The 15,180-nt window shown below is 35.4% G+C and overlaps 1 protein-coding gene across 1 annotated transcript; it reads right to left on the bottom strand.

The window, feature by feature from the left end:
* Nucleotides 1–12,140: 12,140 nt before the first annotated feature.
* LOC131044517 (zinc transporter 11) lies at nt 12,141–14,977 on the bottom strand. Its single transcript, XM_057977860.2, has 4 exons — nt 14,326–14,977; nt 14,184–14,236; nt 13,075–13,183; nt 12,141–12,857 (listed from the first exon to the last, which is right to left on the bottom strand). The coding sequence occupies exons 1-4, from the start codon at nt 14,813–14,815 to the stop codon at nt 12,454–12,456; spliced, it is 1,056 nt and encodes a 351-aa protein (XP_057833843.1). The 5' UTR covers nt 14,816–14,977; the 3' UTR covers nt 12,141–12,453.
* Between the last annotated feature and the right edge of the window lie 203 nt (nt 14,978–15,180).

Below are 15,180 nucleotides of genomic sequence, written 5' to 3'. Positions count from 1 at the left end.
TAAAAAATTAGAGAAGTGTGAGGGAGAGAGAGATGAGATAGAACTCAAGGAAGATAATTAGGGCAGAGAATAGACAAAGACAATGATGGGGGAAGTAAGACGAGAGAGAGAGAGAGGAAAAGAAGAGGTACATGCATGTATACAAACATATATACATATATCTATATAAATATATGTATATATAACTATAGATATGCATATATACATACATAAACACATATTATCTAGGTATGTCTAAAACATGTGTAGTAAATACTAAGTTTACAAGCATACATTATTATGTCTTTATAACCTGTACGGGTTTTGTGAAACAAAAAAAAATGTTTTTAGTTCTTCATAACGCGTACGGGTTTTGTGAATCAAAAAAAAATATTTCTAGTTCTTCATAACCCATACGGGTTATTTAGAACTGCGAATAGAACCCGTGCGGGTTATTTAGAACTGCGAATAGAACCCGTGCGGGTTTTGGCTTGGTAAGAGGGTTGGAAAATGACCCTAAGGCTTGCAAGCCCATTTTCCCCCATTTTTTGTTTCTTTACACCTTTTTTCATCCTCCACCATGATTTCTTGACTTCATTGTCATCAGGTTTACAAATGATCAAGTGTGTATCTCTAAAATTACCACCATAATCTCACACATCTTCTTAATTTTCTGACCATATAATTTTTTTGATTTTTGGACAACATTAGCATAGTAAAGTTTAATTTTCTTTATCAGTGCCTTGATAGTCCTCACAAACATATGTCTACCATTTTTCTAATAACTTTTGATATACTTGACCAAATTCAAAATAAATTATATATTATTGTTCTACACTAAATTCTATACACTTTTTTTAAAAAATTGCATTTTTAATTATTTTGATGCAAGTTATGCCCAACGCATGAACAGGTACCAAATTTTCAGGAAGCAGTCACTTCCAAAAATCATAAAAAAAAATACTCAACGAAAAATTACAAAAAAATACAAAACTTCTAGATCTCACTCTTACCTATCATCCTACCAAAGGGTTTTGCAAAATACTAAATCTAACTATATATTCTGTGCAGCGCACGAAAACAGCTATGTTATATTTTTCTGAAAAAATCAGGAACAGTTTTTCATGCATGAAAGGTTTGTCCCTCTTAATCTTATCCAATTTTTAAAAAAATTAGTAGTTTAGAAACTAGATTCAGAGTACTACAATTCTTATTCTTTTCTCAACTCCTAGTTTTGAGTGCATGACCTTCAAATAGCTCTTTGAAGTTCAAGTTTACCTATTTTCAGAAAAACGAAAAAAAAAATTAAAAAATGGCCACTTATACCCCTTTTTGTTCACCATCTTGGTGCACTTACCCATATTAAGTATAAGAAAAATGCATATCTAAAAACCATAATATAAAACCTTAGAAAGAATGATGGATTTCATAGGGTCTAACGAATTCACCTAAAAGAAAACAATACTTTCTTAATGTGTAAAGTAAGTTAATCCAATAAAATACATATGAGAAACATAAATCAATGTAGGTAAATAAATGACATTTGATATTGTTAATTTTAAAATTGAATGCAATAAATGTAAATAGAAAATAAATGCACTAACATAATAACCAAAGAATACTACCAAGTAGATGGGGTTATATAAATTTCTTAGAGAAGCAATACCCTCTCAATTAGTAGTCAGCTTAGATTCTTCACCAAATGTCACATTAGAAGATATGTTAGAAGATATGTTTGCATGTCTAGTATAAGTTCATGATTACTAGTAGTAGATAGGGTTATATAAATTTCTTATAGAAGCAATACCCTCTCAATTAGTAGTCATCTTAGATTCTTCACGAAATGTCACACTAGAAGATATGTTTGCATGTCTAGTATAAGTTCATGATTTCATAACATACTTTGAATTTTTCTTAGCAATTTATAGGGTTTTATATGTCACTTTTCTTGATATAAAGGACCAATGGTATTAATAAATACCTTGGTGGGGTCTCCATATGAAAAAGTCATCATAGCATTATTTTTTATCAACTCCCTTGATTTTTAACAATTTCAAAAATAATAGTAAAATTCTTAAGGTGTAGATTATTCACTCTTTTAGGTGCACCAAATTGAAGTGTGAGACTATTGATTACTCCAATTTTCTATCATGATGTACTTTTTAAATGCTTCTCAAGGATTTCAATGTGATTAAAACAAATGTATTAAATACTTTTTTTAATATTAGCAAATGACATCAAATCAAACTATGTGTATATTTATTTCGCAATTCAAGGATGAGGGGTAGTTTGCCAAATTTGAATTTTGAATTTTAAATTGAAAATAAATAAGTTTATAGCTATGAATTTTTCCTTATATATTAACTTATTCTAGAATGAAATAAATGAAATAATTGTTAAACGTAGGTGACAAACAACTAAATGGAGGTAGATACATAGACGCATGATTAAAAAGTAGATAAGATGAATGTATAGGAATATGCATGCAAATGAATATGATGGGGTTAATTGTCTAGCAACATGTATATATGTAAATGGATAGAGAGGCTATAGAAATAAGTTAGTTCTATACAATATTGTGTCATTCTCTTTACATAGATGCATTGAAACATTACCAAATATTGTGTCATTCTCATTACATAGATGCATTGAGACATTACCTCAAAATAAATGCAAAACTAAATGGGAAATGACTAAGAATGCAAATTTCACCATTACAATACAACATAGTTTAGAATTAGAATGAGAAAGATAAAACTTAAAGAGTATTTAAATCTATTGTTTTTGTATATTCTTTGACCCAAAATTGTAGAGTAAAAAATATCATATTTTATATGTGATTTGGAAGAAAATGAGTGTCACATAGAACATTTTAGAATACACATAAAACATGTTGAGAATATCATTTACAATAAATTTAATCTATTTTTGACATGGCAACCCCACTTTTTTTTTTTTTGATTAGTAAAAGGCTAGAGCCCGAAATTTTTATTAATAAAATAAATTTTAAATTTTACAAACTTCGTTCAATGCGAGCACCGGTAGGAAAGAACGGAGTCAAGAAAACGTCCGGTCTTGCCCGGGACTTTAAGTCCAGCAAACAACCAAAATCTGATACATTCTGAGTTATAGTAATATCCAGCCTTTAGCTTATGAGGCAAGCATTCAGCTTCCTCCTTACAAGATAAATGAGTTCAAGTAACACTGTATTACATCATTTTGCTTGACCCTTCGCTATAGATCTCAAATATACAAATTCCAACTTTAGCATATTAAATGGATCCTATCTGTTGTTAAGCTGCAACCCCTGGTGAAGACTATGCTATGACTCTATATTTTCCGATCTTTTACATCTGCAAGGGGTTAGAAGAACTACCTGCCAACACCTGTTAGTATTAACCAAAACATTTGAAGTGCAGTTCCAAAGTTAGTACCATTTCCACTAATTTAGTTTGTTGCAGCCTTGTAAGCTCTTGTTATGGGATCTTTAAAATACCTCTCCCAAACAAGAGATCACCCAGGCTACAATGGTCTAAAGAGTGGGATCCAAGCCAGATGAACAAAATTATGCATGCTCCCTGGTTGACCATAGAAGACAACTCTTTTTAGAGATACATAATTAAACAAGATTCATATCTTATCAATAATTTATGAGACTTGAGAAAATATAAAGCATTTTTCTGAATGTATATAAGAATATACCTATTTATATATATTTCCTCATATATATAAATTTTTATATCCTCATATGTAATATATGACAGTAGACTCAAGGGGATTCAAAATACCATCTGAAAAGGAATATTTTATTTTCCATATGCCTGCTATCCTAAGGGCGAAATAGCCTGACCCCAAAATTCCTTTTCTTACCAAGGGTAGCATAGGAGGAAAATAACATTCAATCAAAAAGCCAAGAAAGTCTCTTAATTTGGGCATGTGAGAGTAAATAAACCCAATCTGATAACTACGACCACATGAACAGATAATAAATATTCAGCTTTCTGTGTATAAAAGATCAGAGGAAAGTCCATATTTAGTAAGCTATATTAACAAATATAGGTGTTCTATCTTTACAAGTTTTCAATATTTTATAGAAATTTCCTTCATCTAAAAGTCTACGATCAAAGTCTTGTTGAAAAACATGAAAATAAACCAAAAGCAGATATATGAAACAAATAGGCCACAAAATCTCCTTCCCTTAACCCATGTTCACGAGAGTGATCGGTTCTGCATTCACTGTGATTTCTTCCATTGATAGATAGTTCTCGAACCAATCATCTCTCTTCAGCAGTTTAACCTGCATCAAGTAAAATAAAAACTCCAGACTCCTACCGATTTCTTCACGCCGGGCATCAAAGTTCCCTATTTCTCCAATGGTTAGAATCGGAAATCTAGGAACAGGTCGAGAATTTATGATTAGGGTATCGTAATGCCTAGGAAGGGGAATGGTTAACTCTTCATCTATATTTACGAAGACCTTGTTGAGCTCTAATAAAATGGACGAGATGAAAATGCTTCTACAGAGATTCTCCACATTCTCCTTATCTCTGTCAAGCTGCAACGCTACTGCCAAGAACATTGCAGCAATGTCACTATTAGCTCTTGTCCTATCCTCACTAAGGATAAAATCTCTACCTAACACTTTCTCTACAGCATATATGACAACTTCGTGGGGGAATAGTATTATTTCTCTTCAACCATTTTTTAGAGATTTCACTGACAAAGGCCATCTGTCTTTTTGAACTTTTAAGCCGAATGATGGTGTCCATTATTAACAGAATTTCCTTCTACGCTCAGTGCAGTTTAAAATGTTAAGCGAAACAGAATATAAAGAGCCCCTTATTATTACCGTCATAAGGAGATAATTACTATCACACATTCTCATGTACTTTTCTCGAGATTTTTCCGAGATCATATATGGGCCAGCTCAGAAACTGTAGTTCCCGACTCAGCATGATATCTCTTTTTTTGCAACACGGGATGATAATTACTCAATACATGTTAATAGGATTACATTGTAAGGTAGAGTACAAAGAAATCAGTTTGCACACTTAATATAGATCCAATTAATGCCAACCTCAACAGACTGCCCAGAACCTTAATTGATAAATACGGATAATCGTGTTAATTGAGCGGAGGGTTTTCTCATTTTTCTGTTACTTCTATCATCAGTTTAAAAGTTGTATATAGAATATATATCTATATATTATATACTATATTTCTACTATATATATATATATATATATATATATATATATATATATATATATATATATTAACCTCTTCATTCATACTATCTATGTGTATGGATTAGACTATATTTCCATAGATGAATGAATGTTGTATTTTTTTTATATATATATATATATATATATATATATATATATATATATATATATATATATATATATATATATATAAGTATATACATACATATATATATATACAAATAGAGAAACAATGTTAACCGGCTATATACCGACGTGACAATGTATGAGAGGCACATATAATAAGATAATCCATTCAGAGCAGAGCTAGAATAAAACAAGACACCAATAAGAATAACCAGATATATAAATCTATACATGTATATATATATACAATTCATGCATTTAAGTAAAAAGGCATGGATACAACATTTATATACATATCTATATATATCTGTCTATATGCATTAAACAATAAGTTTAAAGGCTAACAAGCATAATCAAACTGAAAGTCTATAATAGTATAACAATATATTTATATATATATATATACCTACAAATTTTGGATATGTATGTATATAAATATACAAATATATTGTTATGCTAATATAAACGGATGACAGAGAGGAAAGCCTATGAGCTAAGAGTGGTTAGGGAACATAGTCAGCTATCTAGAAAGACCAGATACTACAGCACTCTGAGTCTAAATCTTAGAATTTCATCATTACCCTGTCCCTAGTGTTCCAAGTAAACTAGTTGGAGTCCTCATGAGGCTAGGTTCTAACCTAACAAGTACTGGTTAAAGAAGTAGAGGAAAGGCCATCAGCCCCTAGATTGGTGAGCTTATCGACTATAGTATTACCTTCTCTAAAGATATGACTAATAGTATATTCATCAAAATATTTCAACAAATCCTCAATCCTACCTAATTCTGCATTTAGTTTCCAATTAGAACACTTCCTAGATCTAATTGCATTTATAATTAAAGCCGAGTCTCCTTCTATTTCCAGTCTCTTCATGTTTAGTGATCTGGCTAGCATTAAGCCTTCTCGAAGAGCTCTTACTTCTACCAAGTTGTTCGTAGTATGACCTATAGGTTTATAAAGGCTTGCCACCAACTTGCCATCATTTTGGTGTATAGCACAGCCAATGCCAGATGTCCCAGGATTGCCCCTTGAAGCACCATCAAAGTTCAATTTAAACCAGCCATCCCTCGGCGGGGACCATTTTGTCAACTTTCTTAGGTTATCAGACTATGAACCTCCTGGTCCTATGAACGGTGGGATCCTAAGCCCAGGCCATCTCGATCTCATACCCTCATCCCATCTTGATAGGTTAATGTTACTAGGTCGCAAAGCTATGAGCCTAATGTTTGTTTTCTCTACTATTACCGATTCTATTTTGTTAATGAGTGATTCTACTCTCATATGCTTATCTTTGAAAATCCTCCTATTCCTTTCCTTCCAAATTTCCCAAATTAAGATTGTCGGAGCTATCTTCCAAATCATAGCATAAGTGTCGTAAGAGTGAGGAGGTCGCCAGCTTAATAACCATTCTGTTAGGTCATACGGTCTGGGGGTCAGCCAATTCAAGCTACTACAAAGCCAATCCCAACACTTCTGGCTATATTGACAAGTCAGCAGCAGGTGATTGACATCTTCTTCCTCTGCTTCACATAAGGGGCATCTAGAGGGACCCGAGTAGCCTAGTCTTTTGAACCAGTCCGAAGTGAGGATTCTCTTTTGTGATGCTGCCCACATAAATAGACCAACTTTGGGCATACCTAGCTTGTTCCAGCATAATTCGGTTGGGATATTGGTATTGTTCCCCCGTTGTCTATTTTTCAAAATAGCATATCCTTCTTTAACTCTATAAGTTACAGAAGAGCTACCTGCCCATATTAACCTATCTTCACCATTGTGGAAGGCCAGCTGCCTATTGCATAGGATCATATTTAAAGTTATTCTATCTCTCTTTGGCAGATTCAGTTCATCCCACGACTTCCATTCCCAACCTAAGGCAGGGTCGTTATGAGGAAAGGACACATAATCTTTCACTAAGCATCCTTTATGTTGTTTACAAATGTTTATAGCCTCCTCACTAATACCTAGTTTATCCAGGGCAGGGAAGCCTCCCCATGAATCCTCCCAAAAGAGAGCTTTGGCTCCATCCGCAATGTCCCAAGTCAACCAGTTATTGATTGGATCCCTACATTCTAATAGAAAGTTCCATATTTTAGATCCTTTCGGGGGAGACATAGTTCTGAAAAAACATTTCGAATTTGAGTTTTCCAAATATTTGGCTTTGAGAATTTTGACCCATTTTAGGTCAGGTTCCGTTAACAGCTTCCATACAAGTTTTGCTCCTAAAGCCAAGTTTTGCATTTCCATATCCTTAATCCCTATACCTCCTTCAATAGTTGGTTGACTAATCTTATCCCATGCAACCAATGCAATTTTTTTCTTTTCCTCTGTCTCTCCCCAGAAGAATCTCCTAATTATTTTGATCATCTCTTCTCGGGAACACTTTGGAAGCTGTAGGCAAGACATTTGGTAGATTGGAATGGCCAATAAGACTGATTTAATTAACGTAACCCTGCCTGCTGCTGATAACCATTTGTTTTTCCATGTATTCAGTCTCTGACTTATCTTCTCAATAGTCTTCTTCCATATCAATTTCTTATTCTTACCCTTATCGATTTCGATCCCTAGATATTTGCAGGGTAGCTTCCCTTTTGGGATTCCTAACATCCTACTAATCTCAGTTTCAATCCCACAGGGAGTGTTAAAGAAGAAAATCTCTGATTTTCCGTAGTTAATCTCTTGCCTTGACATCCTGGCATATAGGTTTAGGATATTATTGAAGGCCAGAGCTTCTGCCTCATCAGCTGTTCCTAATAACATTGTATCATCAGCAAATTGTTGATGTGTAAGGGCATCTAAATTTCCTGTTATCTTGATGCCTTTGATAATCTGCTCAATTCTAGCCTTAGTTATGGATCTCTCGAGAGCCTCAGCCATTATTATAAACAAAAAGGGGGAAATGGGGTCGCCTTGTCTAATACCTCTAGAAATCTCAAAGAAACCTTCCGGGGAACCATTCATTAGAATTGAGAAACGGGGTGAGGAAATACACTCATATACTAGATGTATCCATTGTTTTGAAAAACCAAAGGACTCAAGGCATTTGCATAGAAACCGCCAATCTACTTTGTCATACGCTTTTTTAATGTCCAATTTGATTAACATAGCTAACTTACCATTCTGTTGTAATGAGTGAATGGCTTCTTGGGCTATGATTATTCCGTCAAAAATGGATCTTCCTAGAACAAAGCCAGTTTGTTCTTCTGAAATTATGCTAGGAAGATTCATCTTCAGTCTATTAGCTAAGGTTTTAGTAAATAGTTTATAAATAGTATTGCATAATGAAATTGGTCTGAAGTCATCAAAGCTCCTGGCATCCTCCTTCTTGGGGATCAAAGTAATAAAAGTATTATTGATTTCCCTAAGAAGACTGCCAGAATTCCTCATAGCCTCTAAAGCTTCTACCACATCCTTACCAATAATATCCCAACACTTGTGATAAAAGCAAGCAGGAAAACCATCTGGACCTGGGGCCTTGTCCGAATTGAGCTGAAATAGGGCAGTTTTGACCTCTATTTCTGTAAACTTGTGGTTTAAGTAACTATTATGTTCTGCTGAAATTAATTTTGGAATATTTCTGAGCAAGGGGGAGAGGCTATTAACTCTTGAAAACTCCGAGGTAAAAGTTGTTTTGAAGTGATCGACAGCTTCTGCTGCAATAGCTTTAGGATCCTCCAAGAGGCAACCATTGTTGTTCGTGAGCTTGGAAATGCTATTAAAGCCTCTTCTGATCTTAGTGCTGTTGTGGAAGAATATGGTGTTTCTATCCCCATTTCGGATCCAATTTTCTCTAGACTTTTGCTTCCAAAAGATTTCTTCTTTAGATAAGATATCCTCGTACCTACCTAGGAGTTCCTTTTCTTTAAGGAAGCTATCCTAATCCATACCTTCCTTAAGTACCTTCTCATTGAGGACTGCTAAGTCCTGTTCTAAGGCAGATTTAGAGTCAAAGATGTTACCAAATTCCTCTCTGTTCCATTTAAGCAACATATTTTTAACATGTTTTAATCTACTTATTAAGCAGAACATCTTAGAACCTTGGAAGTCGCCCTCCCTCCACCAATTAGAAATTAATTCAAAGAACTTAGGGTCCTGCATCCACATCTTTTCGAATTTAAACGGACATCTGGATGGCGTGGCTATACCCATTATACTTAGAAGAACCGGGAAGTGGTCCAAACCTAAGGTTGGGAGTATGGAGGCTTCAAGGTTGAAAGGGAGATTGTTCAAATTTCCTCTAAAGAGAAACCTATCCAACCTTTCGGCTATTTGAGTAAACCCATCCCTTCTATTAGTCCAGGTGAATAGGCCATTATTGGTTTCAATATCTATCAATTCATTCTGCCTAATCCAATCTCGGAAATCCTTAAGTGACAGGGGTTCCCTGCGAATGCCGCCCCTCTTCTCTCTAAGATCCGAGATTGCGTTGAAGTCACCACCTAAGATAAAATTCTCTCTAGAGTAATTTTCCAACATACATGTTATCTCAGCCCAGACTGTTCGTTTACCTATGTTCGGAATCGGACCATAGACGTTAATTAAATAGAAAGATAGATTATTGTGGAGGCTACTAACTTTCCCCAAGAACCAATGCCTATTTCCAGCAATAAGAGAAAATGAGATTTTCCTAGGATTCCAAATGAAGCCTAATCCTCCCGAAGAACCATCTGAGTCTATAAATTCCGCTCTATATAGACCTATCTTCCTTTTAAAAGCTTCTCCCTCTGCTGCAGCTAGCTTGGTTTCTTGGAGAAGAATTATATCTTTCTTCCAAGAATGTATACAACGCTTAATTAGGTGTTGTTTGTTAGGGGCATTCATGCCCCTAACATTCCAAGATATTATATTCATGGTGCCGAAGGAAGGACCTTCCCCTTCCTAGCATCAAAGAAAGCCGTCAACTTGCCTTGGTCTTTGGCATTACCATCCTGCATTCTTAATTCACCTAGAGACTTTCTACCCCGACCCTTAGATTCTTTTGCACAATCTGGGGTTATTTCTACCTCTTCTTCCCTGTTGGGTTTGTAAGTAGGGGAGGACAGGGGTTTAGGAGAGGAGTCTGTCATTAGATTAGTTAATTCCAGTTCAGCTTCAGCCTTCAGAGTTTCAGTTTCCTTAATAAGATCTCTTAGCTCTGATATTTCTTTTGTGGCCCCGGTTTCCTTAGCTGGTAGGACTGAATTCTGAGAAGACTTCACCAAGGGCGAAGCTGGATGACTGGGGAGAGCCCTAAATTTGTCATCGACGTGTATGTTTTCCGGTGACTCCCTAGGGCTATCTATTTTCAACCTAGGGGATTTAAGCCAAAGGTCTGATACATCTATCTTCCCGTCGTATAGGCTAGGTGCAATTACCCAATCCCCACACCCTGTTGACAGAGTCGTCGAAGCCAACCTGCTGGTTTCGTATTTTAGATTAATTAAAATTTTAACGTGTTTAGCTTGATCTTCCCTTTCTAAACCCTTGCAGGCTACAAAATTACCATAATGGTCTCCTATTATTTCCATAATTCTAGGGTTTAGAAATTCAATGGGGACAAGGCCGATATCTACCCATTTCATGCAATTTACCGGTTTGAATGACAGTTGGTTAAAATTTGGAATCCATTCGCATAAGATAAAACCATAACCATCAAATAATTTCAATTTTCCAAAGAGGATATCATCCCTTATATTGCTATTTTCGCATAAAATATAAAAAAAGTTATTATCTAACCTAGTAATACTTATCTGTTCCGGATATTGTTTATCCCACCATTCAATGATTTCTCTGTAATCCTTACCACGACCAGTCCACTTGGCATAAACCCCATTTCGTTTGTGCTGGTTCCAAATTGGTTCCATCAATTCGCCTGGAATTTTACAAATATTCTGAATCGCTATTGTTTGTGAAGTGAATGTTGCTTTTGGTTTTGGTTGAAAAACCCTAATTTTCCCTAATGGAATTCGATTTGGCCCTGTAACCGGAGGATCTGTACTATTTGTTTTCCGGGGGTTAGAAATAATCCTCTTTTTTTGCCAATTGGGATTAGTGGGTATCATTTTTTGAGATTTCCGCAGGTTCTTCCTGGCCTTCTTTGAATGATATATTTGCCAGCTTTCATCAGACGGAGGCTTTGATAATATTGTATTTGGTGCCCTAGCTTCCCTTTCCGAGTGAAGATTATTGAATGTCGAATTCCATCTCTCATTTAACCTTGTTTTTATGTCTAAAGCTCCAAGCCTCCCTATCTGTTGGTTTCCATTTCTTGGACTGAAGATCATTATCCTCCTAGGGCATGCCGCGAATACCTGTCTGCCGCTACCTGGCTTCGGGTTATCAATAATATTTGTTTGCATTTTTCGCAAGAGCATAAGTAGTACAATAAGAATTACATGGCAACCCCACTTTATCTCTAATGTATATATGAATAAAAAAGAAAAGAAAAGAATGATCCCATGTATCATGGTGCCATTACTATGAATTAAAAAAAAAAATTGTTACTTTCAAAATTAGTTTGGATAAGCATTCAATCACATTATTTGAACAAACAAAAATCATGTGATTACATATTGACAGAGACTATATCTTGTGAGTGTGAAGGGAAAGATCAACCAAAAATTCTAATCTTGAAAGAACTTAAAAAAATTAAATTATAGATTGTGAAAATCTTATATCATATCTAAAGACTATTCAACTAAAACTTTAGAAAGTAACCTTTCATATAGTGTCAATGCTTGAAAACAAAATGATAACATCTACACAAACTACTGATCCTACAATACAAGTGTTGCTCTCTTAGCATGCATCCAAGTTAAGGTGGGTCCCCAACTCTCTTCAATCATATCTGTTTTCCAATTTCATTAAATAAAACAAAAAAGATTTTTTCACATATTGAGTTACTAAATACATCCAGACTTGCTTTACTTTTTTCTACAGGGAAGTGTCGGGCACATGTTCAAGACCCAAAAGCCCTCCATCAATCTATTCGACCTCAAAAAGCATATCTGCTCCTCACAAAAATCTCCAACAATCTAACCATCTCTGTATTGAAAGTTGCAGTCATGTAGGGTTTTCATATTACAACAAAACTGAACTTGGAATATGAACAACACAAGATTTATCATTCAAATCATTGAGGCTCTCTAATCCCAAATCATCACCACTGCAATCACTCCAGCCCCCAAAACAACCGCCATGTAATTGTAAAATGGTTTATAAAATGTAACCTCAGCCTTTTGGGAGTTATGGTGTTTGCTCCATCGGTTGAGGAGATGGTTGATGGCCACATAAATAAAAACTCCACAAGCCAAACCCATTGAAATTGCATAAATCCAATCGGCAACTCGTCCCTCTGTAGTGGAATCGATTATTATGCCAATTGCAACCCCAATTGGAGAGGATATGGCAAATGCAAAAGAATAAGCTGCACATGATAACAGTGGCCTGTTTGGAACAATCTGCAGTAGTGCTATGCCCATTGCAATTGCTGCAAATATCTTGTGCAGACACACTGTCCACAATGCCCTCCATGCTTCTGCCTTCGTTTCTGCTCCACAAATTGCCCATGTTAGATTAAGAAATTTAGTCCACTAATAGCCCATTTTAGATTATACATTGTATAAAGCATCCAGAATCATCTAACAGAGAAATTTAGTCTCCCAGATTTTAGAATTTTTTATTGGATCCGTTTTCTGAAGGAAAATTGAAACAAATGCTCGATTCCTAATCTAAATTATAGAAATAGACCAGATAAAAGTACTTGCCTGCCACTCCTATGGCGATTCCTTCAAAGACAGAATGAAAACAGAGTGCCACTATCAGTAATAAACTGTCACCCAAAGAAGCCGAACTAGGCAATGGCGCCTTCACCTCCTGCAAAGTTTGGATTAATTTTGATTAAATAATTGCGGTGGGTCTGGGATTTACTTAACAATAAAAAGGCAAAACATAAACGATTAGTAAACCCTATTGGTTATAAACATTTCACAGCAGGGTTTCATGGAATTGCTTGGTTAATTTGTTCTAGTAGTAGTACTCAAAAAACTGAGATTTTTCTTTTCTGTTGGCAACGGTTTCTTGCCAGTGGATTCAATAATTTTTTCCAATTCCTATTGATTATAAACATTTTACAGCAGGGTTTTATGGAATTGCTTAGTCGATTTGTTCTAGTAGTAGCACTAAAAAAAATTGGGAGTTTTTTTTTTTTGTTTGCAGTGGTTTCTTGCCAGTGGACTAAGAATTTTTTTCAATTCCTATTGATTATAAACATTTCACAGCAGGGTTTTATTGAATTGCTTAGTTAATTTGTTCTAGTAGTACTCAAAAATATTGGGAGTATTTTTTTTTGTTGGCAGTGGTTTCTTGCCAGTGGATTCAAGATTTTTTTCTGCTTTATTTGAAATATTTACTAAATCATGATATTTTCTTAATTACTAAGTTGAAGAGTACAGTCTAAAAAGAAAAGATGAAAGATAAAATATGCAATCACTGTCAAATTTGTGATTAAGTAGAGTGCATAATTTCAGCATCTTAAATTTGAAAAAACAAAAAGTCTATGTCGGCCAGTTTTCTTGTGGAAAAGATCATCAGCAATTCACTGGGCAGCCAACATGGTATCTTTTTTTTTCTAAATATCTACAAAGTTTGAATCTTCAAAACTGCCCAACTCGCCTATTTTGTTTTCTAGTTTTTATCCCTGTTTAAAAATGGAAGCCAACTTATGTATGACTGATAAACCCCCCTTTAATCAGTGGCACACAAATTGAATTTCAAAGATGATTCATAAGTGGGTTTTATTTCACTTATGAAAACCTGTAGTCCAGGCCTGAGATAGATGAAAAAGCATAAAATTGCAGGTCCGTTATCAACTGACCTGATATATGAATGATGTATCTCCATTGTGTGCAGTGAATTGTCCTTGATCATCTGGTAATTACAAAATGATCAGGGGAATTTGAACTTGCAGAGAGGCAATAAATTTGATTGAACTATGAGAATGAAAATAAATAGAATACCTTTAGGTTGCAAAGGAACGGGATTCTGGAGGGGGATAATTTCTGTCTTGTCTGATTGCCTGGCATAAACCCAAGTCACTACCAGGTCTCCCAGCATGGTAAGCAGATATCCGGCAGTACAGAGCATGAATGCAAAGGGATACTCTTTCTCCGTCAAATCTCCAAACGTCTCTGCAGAATCACTCAAGAAATGCATTAAGGCCGTCCCCAAGAAAACCCCTCCTGCGAATTGGGTGCCCAGCGAAAGAAAAGTCTGATTCCATCTGAAAAAATAAGGAGAAATTCCTCCAGCGAAGGTGCCAATGAAAACTATCAAGAGACACCAGATTTTTACCAGAATTAAAGATTTTGCTCTTAAGTTGGGCTTCACATCCCCATGCTCATCATCATCTGAGCCTCCTCCATGAGCTGCAATCAGGGGAATTAGAAACCCCAGAAACAAAAATGCAAGGGAACCCATGGTGGATCTTCTGAGCATTGCAGCAGCCATGGTGGGTTTAGCAAATTTTTTACGCTTTGCATCGCTATATATGTAGGTGTTTGAAAAAAAAAGTGTACTATCATATGATGTACTCCTCCTGCTAATGTACTACAAGGCCTAAAATTCCACAGGGCTCTTAAATTTTGGAGACTAAATTGTAACGCGGTGTAGAGTTGTTGAAAGCGTATGAGATACGGGAGAGGCAAACGTTTGCTAAAATGTCATTGTGAGTTTCACCGCCCACCATTGGCTTTGTCAACGAAAATCTTGGTTTCAACCAAAAACACAGCCGTCACTGTCCCAAAATAATAGTACAATCTCGCGTGGGAGAATGGCAAGAAAACAATTATTACCTGTGTAACCTACCCACTTAC

The sequence above is a fragment of the Cryptomeria japonica genome, chromosome 9 (assembly GCF_030272615.1).
Source record: "Cryptomeria japonica chromosome 9, Sugi_1.0, whole genome shotgun sequence".
NCBI lineage: Eukaryota > Viridiplantae > Streptophyta > Pinopsida > Cupressales > Cupressaceae > Cryptomeria > Cryptomeria japonica.
Note: the sequence above shows the minus strand (reverse complement) of the source record. Positions and strands in the feature narration are given on the sequence as shown.

What these genes read in the sequence shown, in the direction of transcription:
- LOC131044517 (XM_057977860.2), bottom strand. Translation starts at nt 14,815, where the DNA reads ATGGCTGCTGCAATGCTCAGAAGATCCACCATGGGTTCCCTTGCATTT. An exon ending in CGTTCCTTTGCAACCTAAAG is followed by an intron (nt 14,237 to 14,325) that starts GTATTCTATTTA and finishes TGTAATTACCAG; the next exon opens with ATGATCAAGGACAATTCACT. An exon ending in AATCGCCATAGGAGTGGCAG is followed by an intron (nt 12,858 to 13,074) that starts GCAAGTACTTTT and finishes TTTGTGGAGCAG; the next exon opens with AAACGAAGGCAGAAGCATGG.